Source organism: Panulirus ornatus, chromosome 68 (genome assembly GCF_036320965.1).
Source record: "Panulirus ornatus isolate Po-2019 chromosome 68, ASM3632096v1, whole genome shotgun sequence".
Classification (NCBI taxonomy): Eukaryota; Metazoa; Arthropoda; class Malacostraca; order Decapoda; family Palinuridae; genus Panulirus; species Panulirus ornatus.
The window spans coordinates 10,075,858-10,086,027 of NC_092291.1; the positions used below are offsets into that span (position 1 = coordinate 10,075,858).

Consider the following 10,170-nt stretch of genomic DNA (forward strand, 5'->3'; position numbering starts at 1 on the left):
TTCTTTATTTTTTTTATCTTGCTTGGAAAAACAAAAGGACATGCTTCAATATGAATTCTGTTGAGCTATGAAAAGGAAATCAGGAAATGACTTATATATGTTAATTTCTGACAGTTGAAAGCCAAATAAGCAGTGTACAAAAGCAGCATAAAGGGCAACATTGGATTCTTTTTAAATGAAAAGTGTTTTGACTTTTGTAGCTGTGGTATATGTATATGTTTGTAATGTGGCATTTGAGGGTATAATTGGTGTACATAGGGTATTCGGTGTTGTGAATAGAAATGAAGAGTTTTTGGGTTTGAGTGTTGAAAAAAGACTGGTGATTGGGAATACCTGGTTTAAAAAGAGTTACACATTAGTATCCAAGAGTGGGAGAGATGATCAAAGGGTGTTATTAGATTGCGTGTTAATTGATAGGCGTGTTAAAGAGAGACTTTTGGATGTTCATGTGCTGAGAAGGGCAGCTAGTGGGATGTCTGATCACTATCTTGTGGAGGCGAAGGTGAAGATTTGTAGAGGTTTTCAAAAAAGAAGAGAAAGCATCATGCTTGTAACTCACAATTATTCATCCTGTCATGACACTGAACAAGCTGTTTTTGGTAGTTGAGTGGCATCGGCTGCAAATCACCACCAGTTAGAATGATTGCTTTTTGTCAACCAGTTCATTTGTTTTGAGGGCCACTGTATGGTGTCCATGAAAAAAAGGTGTGAGAGAGTACTGATGCATTATTGGAGTAGGTAAGCATCCAAGTGTATGATCTAGCTGCTTTTATCAGTTAGGAATACAGGCAAATTTCCTTTAAGCACAGTATGTATTGTGCCAAATCTCATTTATTTGAGCTTGTACCATACCTTAAGGATATATACAGTATGTTTAATTTCATGCTTCGCTAATGATTGAAAAGGTATACTTTATATCCTATTGCACTTTTATAGCATGTTACACTTTAATTTGATCATAAAATCAAAGCCCTGTCTTATGATGGAAATGCTACCCCTTCTAGTAGAAGGTTGTTAAACATAAAGTTTTAATCCTGAAAAGATTATGAAAATACTTGTATCATAATTGAAATGGTATGTTGCACTTTTGAAACTTATTTGGGAAATGTCACCACCTCCTAACGGAAAATTGTTGTCACATGTAGCATTTCTTTAAGAATAGTAAAAGTAGGGTATCCTTTTAATTTTATTTCCACATTCTGGCAAGGTATAGTGCCCACAAGTAGCTAGGACAAATGATGGAATATTTTAAGTTACTGTTTCCAAAACAGTCTTTTTATTTTACAGACAAACATTTCTTTCAGTATAGTACATTCTTTAGTACTTACAATTAAATCACATCCCAATTTTCCAGGAGCAGTGTTTTGAGAAGCTTTTCAAATTCGCAGAGAAACCTGATTGGAGGAAAGCTATGCGTGTTTGGAGGAATGTATATGATTACCCTGAGGACCCCATTCGAGAGGTCAGAGCCTTGAAAAATGAGCATTGTGAGCCCCGTCCAGATGTTGACCTTAAGAGTATAAAATTAACATCACAGATAATTGATAATCTTCCTAAAAGTATTTTGCCAAAGCATTTAAAAGAGGAGTCTCAACATGCTGAAGTGGGAATAAAAGCAGAAAGTAACTCTTCTGTGAAAGGTAAATCCATCTTATCCTTAAATTTGTGTATGATGGATAGTTGCTCCTTAATGGTTCTCTTATGGCTCTGTAAACTAAATCCTTCAGAAATCTAGAAGAGGATGTTGATTATAAATTTCACAAATACATTCCTCGGACACAAATAATATCAGATATGCTTAAGTGCTTTGAAGATTTTATTAATAGCTATAATTCCAGAGACTGATTTGAGCATTGGATTTTGTAATCCTTAAAAGAAAGATTATTCTTTAGACAACCATATCTTTTGGTTTTATATTGAGCAACCAGGGCCATCTAAGATGGTACCATGAAATGAAATGTTACAGTATTTTACATAGTGAACCAGGTCTTCCATGTATTAATGAGAGTAGAAACCAGTAAAAATGTCATTTTTAACAGTAGCTTAGGAGTGTTTGATGGATTTGTTGGCAAAAAAGATGAATTTAACTGTTGACTGTAGAACATTACTATACTTCAACCTACAGAAGTGATTAAGGAGAATGAAGGCTGTACGGACACTGAGGAAGCCCAGTCTTCAGGACCAAAGTTTAGAGTAACATGCAGCAGGTAATTATATTTTTCTTTAAAGTCCAACTTGGAGAAATGTGCTCTGATCTAAGCATGTATTCTCCATCGCCATTATTCACTTAGTGTTCATGCTTTGACCTTTTATTTTATCATGTATAATGAACTAATTTCACACATTCAAAAAATGTGTAATATGGGTATGAGAAATGTTTTTTATATACTGATCATCAGTATATTGGTTTTATCATGCATTATCTGCACTTTATTTTGTTGATCGTCATTTTGATTTGCAGAGTGACATAACAAAACAGTTTTTCAGTGTTTAAAGTTCTATTTTAATCATGCATCAAAATTAGTTCTTCATAAGGAGTGAGTGTTTGTTAAACTGCAGTGTTTAGTATTGCAATTTTTGTAAAACAATTTTGTTAATAGCACCGGCTTGTATATTATTTTTACCACTTTGAACCCTCATGCTTCGCATGGGGCTAATGTGTACTCTAGTTTTTGTTGCATTTTAGTAACATAAAGAAAAGTTAGAAAGTCTTTCCTGGTCATGTTACATGGTGTATCCAAAATTAAGAATTGGTGATAGTTGAATTGTCTGAAAGTAAATGTACATACATCCACTTATAGTTCCTTAACCTGCTAATATTGCCACCATCTCCTCAGAACAGGTTCTGGTCACATATTTGGAAGCCCAGAGGCTGCTAGGCAGTTTGGCGGTGGTGTTAATGAAATCTTCGGCTGGCCAGTAAATCTCTCCAACTTTGACATAGAAATTTTGCTCTGCATTGACACAGGTTAGTGGTTAAATATTTTTTATGCAGGAAAAGGCATACATGGAGATAGACCAGATTGGGCAAAGTTTTAAGCTTATCTGAAAGAAATAACTTGAATATTAGGAAGAGGCTACCAACAGGCTGCAACACACATTAGTAAACATTAGTAAAATGTATATTCACCTCTGTGTAAACATTAATACCGAGACTTTCTCTGTAATTCCTCCCATTTTTAGCCACCTGTATATTTATATATGTATTTTCTCGGTTGATAGAGATGCTCTGTGGAAGGTATTAAGAATATATGGTGTGGGAGGCAAGTTGTTAGAAGCAGTGAAAAGTTTTTATCGAGGATGTAAGGCATGTGTACGTGTAGGAAGAGAGGAAAGTGATTGGTTCTCAGTGAATGTAGGTTTGCGGCAGGGGTGTGTGATGTCTCCATGGTTGTTTAATTTGTTTATGGATGGGGTTGTTAGGGAGGTGAATGCAAGAGTTTTGGAAAGAGGGGCAAGTATGAAGTCTGTTGGGGATGAGAGAGCTTGGGAAGTGAGTCAGTTGTTGTTCGCTGATGATACAGCGCTGGTGGCTGATTCATGTGAGAAACTGCAGAAGCTGGTGACTGAGTTTGGTAAAGTGTGTGAAAGAAGAAAGTTGAGAGTAAATGTGAATAAGAGCAAGGTTATTAGGTACAGTAGGGTTGAGGGTCAAGTCAATTGGGAGGTGAGTTTGAATGGAGAAAAACTGGAGGAAGTGAAGTGTTTTAGATATCTGGGAGTGGATCTGGCAGCGGATGGAACCATGGAAGCGGAAGTGGATCGTAGGGTGGGGGAGGGGGCGAAAATTCTGGGAGCCTTGAAGAATGTGTGGAAGTCGAGAACATTATCTCGGAAAGCAAAAATGGGTATGTTTGAAGGAATAGTGGTTCCAACAATGTTGTATGGTTGCGAGGCGTGGGCTATGGATAGAGTTGTGCGCAGGAGGATGGATGTGCTGGAAATGAGATGTTTGAGGACAATGTGTGGTGTGAGGTGGTTTGATCGAGTAAGTAACGTAAGGGTAAGAGAGATGTGTGGAAATAAAAAGAGCGTGGTTGAGAGAGCAGAAGAGGGTGTTTTGAAATGGTTTTGGGCACATGGAGAGAATGAGTGAGGAAAGATTGACCAAGAGGATATATGTGTCGGAGGTGGAGGGAACGAGGAGAAGAGGGAGACCAAATTGGAGGTGGAAAGATGGAGTGAAAAAGATTTTGTGTGATCGGGGCCTGAACATGCAGGAGGGTGAAAGGAGGGCAAGGAATAGAGTGAATTGGAGCGATGTGGTATACCGGGGTTGACGTGCTGTCAGTGGATTGAATCAAGGCATGTGAAGCGTCTGGGGTAAACCATGGAAAGCTGTGTAGGTATGTATATTTGCGTGTGTGGACGTATGTATATACATGTGTATGGGGGTGGGTTGGGCCATTTCTTTCGTCTGTTTCCTTGCGCTACCTCGCAAACGCGGGAGACAGCAGCAAAAAAAAAAAAAAAAAAAGTATTTTCTCGGTACATATTTAGCCTTTGGCCGCAGCATATTGAATAAACCATTAATTACATTGATATTTATGTTATTATTTTTTCTTTTTCTTTCGTGCTTGTTCATCACTTCCCATGTTAGCTAGGTATTATCATTATTATATTTAAAAGAGGGACGTGTAAATGTACATGGAGTAGGAAAACTGGCAACAGTGTTGTCTTCTCTTTCATTTTCATTTTCATTCTTTAAAAGTAACTTAATGATGGGTGGAAAATTTAATTCTTGTTTCCAGATATCACAGAGACAAGATAATTCTTTGGCAAAGAATTGCCATTCCATTATTTACAGGAGGTTGGTGCATTCAGAAGCTAGTTAAACCAACTCGATCACTGGGGTGATTGAGACCATTATTTCTTTTTGTTTTCAGAATTTGTCTATGTCGCAGTTTGCCTAACAAGGGAACCATTATTTAAACGCAACCTTACAAGTTTTGGGCCAACAAACCTGCGTGCAACTATTTGCTACAATATGGTTCGCTTGGCATCACCACAGGTTGCGGAAGTAATAGTAGATCCTATGTGTGGAGGAGCAACTATTCCCATGGAGGTAAAGATTCTCTCTCTCTCTCTCTCTCTCTCTCTCTGACTTCTGATAGTTAGTGGAAATTCTTCCTTATAATGTTTTCTGTGACGGATTCATAAAATCAGTACAGTCTTGTGACTTGTTATTACGCTGTTTTACAAGGGGCTGACTAGGGAGGCTCTGCCACCTGTGTCAGGAGAAGTGATGACACCAGCACTGTGAACCAGTACTACATTGGCTGTCACATTCCCCTCCCTGGTCCATGTTGTTGCATTTCCTTTCTGCCATACACATATACATTTGAATTATTGGAACTCAGTCCACAACGCAGAATTTCTCTCCATCTCTCATGAAACACTTGACAACATGAAATTCACACTTCATGATTCTAAATCACAAACTTCCTTTATCCCCTGGGACAGGGGAATATGAAAATTACCCACATATCTTATGTGGATCTGTCAGCGGATGGAACCATGGAAGCGGAAGTGGATCATAGGGTGGGGGAGGGGGCGAAAATTTTGGGAGCCTTGAAAAATGTGTGGAAGTCGAGAACATTATCTCGGAAAGCAAAAATGGGTATGTTTGAAGGAATAGTGGTTCCAACAATGTTGTATGGTTGCGAGGCGTGGGCTATGGATAGAGTTGTGCGCAGGAGGATGGATGTGCTGGAAATGAGATGTTTGAGGACAATGTGTGGTGTGAGGTGGTTTGATCGAGTAAGTAACGTAAGGGTAAGAGAGATGTGTGGAAATAAAAAGAGCGTGGTTGAGAGAGCAGAAGAGGGTGTTTTGAAATGGTTTGGGCACATGGAGAGAATGAGTGAGGAAAGATTGACCAAGAGGATATATGTGTCGGAGGTGGAGGGAACGAGGAGAAGAGGGAGACCAAATTGGAGGTGGAAAGATGGAGTGAAAAAGATTTTGTGTGATCGGGGCCTGAACATGCAGGAGGGTGTAAGGAGGGCAAGGAATAGAGTGAATTGGAGCGATGTGGTATACAGGGGTGGACGTGCTGTCAGTGGAGTGAATCAAGGCATGTGAGGCGTCTGGGGTGGACCATGGAAAGCTGTGTAGGTATGTATACACGTGTGTGGACATGTGTATGTACATGTGTATGGGGGGGGGGGGGTTGGGCCATTTCTTTCGTCTGTTTCCTTGCGCTACCTCGCAGACGCGGGAGACAGCGACAAAGTATAAAAAAAAAAAAAAAAAAAAAAAAAATCTTATGTAAGAGGTAGGTAGCAGGCAAATGCTGGAGGCTGGGAACTTTCCCCTCCTTGTATTAACATCCTGAGTTATGCATGAATTCTTCATGCTCTCTAGGAGAATTCACAAGTCTTCACATGCAAACCCTTTGCCATAGGAGAAAATGCCAGTCCCCACATGCACCCTTGTGCTGTCCATGGAATAATACAACCAGTCTACTGGCACCTAACCCTGCATTGAAAAACACCAGGTCTCCACACACCTTGTTCTGACAACAGGAGAACACACCAGTCTCCTCACACTTTTATCTGTCCAAACACCACGTCTCCACACACCTTGTTCTGACATCAGGAGAACACACCAGTCTCCTCACACTTTTGTTTATCCATAGGTCACCAGGTCTCCACTCACACCATGGAAATATTGGAGGTAAAGTTGTTCATCACATAAAAGCAGACTCGAGACTCAAGCTAATGTTTAACCACCTTCAGTGCTCTTATCATGCTTATGTGCTGCCTAATCTGCTTCATGTTTTTAGTAGTGAGAAATACAAGGGATTCTTGATCACATCATTGATTATGAGTGCATGCTCATGCTTGCATGCCATCTGTTGTGCTTTACATCTCTAATAGCAAATAACAGAAGGGGTACCATTTCCTGCTGCTTGAATTCTTGGTAATCACCATCAAAGCTCACTCATGCCTGTGTGCCATCTGTTCTACTTTATATCACTAGCAGCGATATGTACAAGGGACATTAGCTACTGCCATGTGGATCCTAGTTTGTGCTGTTCTGACTCTCTCATGTGTTCTTGTTTCCTCCTACCTCAGTCTACACCATATCAACTACCCTTCACATAACCAATTCTATAACTTGCTCATGTTCCAGCTCAACCAGTTTCCTGCATGCCCTTGACCTGCAAACACAGTTGTACAATGAAATCAAAACCTGTAAATCTTAGTTGTTGAAATGCCCAGTCACGTGGATAACTCATTACCATATGTTATTGAAAGAATTAATGTGATCAGCTTTAATATATGGTAAATAAATCATTCACTTCAGTTTGTTAAAGAAATTGCTGTTATTTGTAGAATAATGGAGCAAAAAGATAAATTCAACCCTGACATTTCACTTTCTCTTTGAAGGTGATTTAATGTAATTACTTGTCAGTATGCTACACTTCTTTTGTGCAAGGCTTTCACTATTTCCTCCCTTCTCATTATACCATTCGCTAGGACTCTGTAATTCCACACCATTTTGTTCCAAACACACCACACTTCCCACCTTATCATCTAATGCATTTAAATCTGTCAAAATACTCATTAATTTCTTTTTCAATCCTTTTCTTATTACCACTTCCCTTTTTGCTCCCCTCACTCTTGCTACTTTTTTTTTTTTTTTTTTTTATTATACACTATTCATCTTCCTAAATATTTTCATATACTCAGAAATTCATCAGTACTCATCCCATCTCTCATATGCCCTTCTTTAAAGTCTTTTATCTTTCTCTTGACCTCCTGCACTTGTCTTTAGTATCCTATTGATCACTTGCATTCATACCATAAAAATAACCAATTCAGGTCCTTCTAATGCAAGTTAACTTCCTTACTCCACTCATATGCTCACATCCCACCTTCTGCATGCCTCACACTTAACCTACACATGTAAGTGCTGTTTACCCAAATACCTTCTATTCCTCTTTCTCCTCATTTCATTTACATTTACCTTATACCACCCTTCACTCAATATCTGTTCGTGATTTTGTTGCCTGTTGACCCCCAACCCTAGTCATACTCACTGATATTATGTATGTACATTTCCATTTTTTAAATCTAGTATCTCAGTCTCTAGCTGTCTTTCAGCGTAAGACTAGTCAAGTTTTTCTCCACTTTACACCAGGTACCTCATTCTCCTAATTATACCCACAATTACCTCTTCAGCCATCTTGCATTCCGATACCCTAGCTTCAGCCATCTTGCACCTTATACCCTAGTACCAAGATTCAATCCCTTGTATCAAAACTGCCAAAACTCTCACTTGTGTCCTCCCAGAAAGCTCTGCTTTCGTCTCTGTCTCGCTAACAAGTGCATGAGCAGTAATGGTCATCCATCTCTGGTAGTTACTTTCATTCTAACCTGTGTCAGTTTTAAGCTCACTGCTTTACACTCATTAATGTTGTATTCTCACAACTCCTTAAAAATGGCTCCTCCTTGTGTGCTTTTGCAATCACACTAATCCCAGACTTTATCTCATGAACATTTCCAAACCATTCTGCCCCTTCAACTTAGTTTCACTCAGAGGTAGAACATCCAGGTTCCCCCTCATCAAATGTAGTATTTCTGTCCCTTTTCATCTTGGTTACATCCATGCATTATTCAGCACTCCAGCCCGAGCCTTCAAGAAAAAATATCTGCTTGGCTATTTCTTTTCTTGTTTTTGGAAGGTGATAATACAGTGAAGTTGGGGTTTCCAGCAAGCCCCTCCGTCTTTCTTCCCTTTCAATGTCTTCTTATGATATGCAGGATACGTTTTTTTTATTATTATTCCTGCATCCTTAGGGATGTCTGTCTTATAATTCATAAACTTATAATCATGCTCTCTGTATTAGCCAACAACCAGGGAGGTATATATTACCAGTACTAGCCACCTGAGTATTGGGAGGGTTAGTGACAGCTGTGTAGTGAGCCCGCACTTCAGTGGGGTCAGGTTGCACTCTCTGACCCAGGTAGCTGTCTTTTCTTTCTGCTTCACCCAAACATGGACTACTGGTATTCTGTCCACAATCTCTCCATGTCATACATAACACTAGACAACTTTCAACTTGTGCAGATCATTCTTTGTTACTCAAAATTTTCCTGCAGTGAGCACTGTATAGGTGTTACCCCTGCCTTTTGGCAAAATGGTATGAGCAATAGATAGTAGTAGGAGGTGGGAACATTTAGCCAGAAACAATAGGTAGAAGCAGTAGGTAGGAATGTTAGGCAGAAGCCTCTACAAATACTGCATACGAGTTGGCCTCTGCTAGTAGCCTGTTACAAGTGATGCTTTAAAGGCCAAGAAGCTGCACTAGAGTTTACTAGTTATGGAGAATGTTACCATGGCTACCCCCTTGAGGGAGTTTCAGTAGGGGGCAGGCATCAAAGATAGTTATATCCTGTCTTCTCCTTCACAAACTTACCAGTATGTTAGCTTTATATGATAATCTCCGAGGTATAAATGATAAGTTCCAATGTGAAGTTTTGTTCCTTGACAGGGTTCTCTCACACATCCCAAAGCATTTCACATTGGTGGAGATAACTACGGACAGGCTGTGAAGCGAAGTCGAGAAAATATAGAATATCTTTTGAAGAAAGGAAGGTCCATGCCAGTAGATGTGGCCCAGTGGGATGCAACTAAGCTCCCTTTCAGAAACCAGTGTGTTGATGTCATAGTATCAGATTTACCTTTTGGAAAACGAATTGGCAGCAGAGGAGATAATCGTGTCCTGTATTACTATTCACTCCTTGAGATGGCAAGGATAACCAGAATTGAAACTGGTCGTGCAGTTTTACTCACTTATGACAGAAACAGTATGATGAAGGTAAGTTTTACTGTTAACCATTTGTAAGGAAAGTTACTGTATATGTTGAAAAGTTTACTATTATGGATTGAGTGAATGTATGGAATATTGACATGATGGCTTTGGTATCCCAGTTGAAATACTTACCAAGCGCAGGAGTTTTTTCTGTGTTTTTATCTGATTTTTCATTTATCCTGGGAACTCCTCCCAGCGGAGGGTACCCTTGTTGGAAAAGCTTTCAAGCATCCCTGTCCAAACACCTCCCTAGCTTGTTTCATTCCCCCTCATGTCTTCCTGGGTCCTGTTCCAAATTTTATGTCCTGAGGGTGAACTTTGTAAGTGATAGTTACCCATTTTATCTT

General features: G+C 39.4%; 1 protein-coding gene across 3 annotated transcripts in view; it reads left to right on the top strand.

Annotated features, from left to right (window-relative positions):
- Positions 1–10,170, top strand: part of LOC139747417 (tRNA (guanine(6)-N(2))-methyltransferase THUMP3-like) — a 106,580-nt gene that overhangs the window by 86,567 nt on the left and 9,843 nt on the right. For all 3 annotated transcript variants that reach the window (XM_071659747.1, XM_071659748.1, XM_071659749.1), the window contains 5 exons: positions 1,355–1,640; positions 2,126–2,207; positions 2,838–2,968; positions 4,887–5,065; positions 9,503–9,829. In XM_071659747.1, the coding sequence (XP_071515848.1) occupies positions 1,355–1,640; positions 2,126–2,207; positions 2,838–2,968; positions 4,887–5,065; positions 9,503–9,829 (1,005 nt within the window). The remainder of the gene's footprint in view (positions 1–1,354; positions 1,641–2,125; positions 2,208–2,837; positions 2,969–4,886; positions 5,066–9,502; positions 9,830–10,170) is intronic.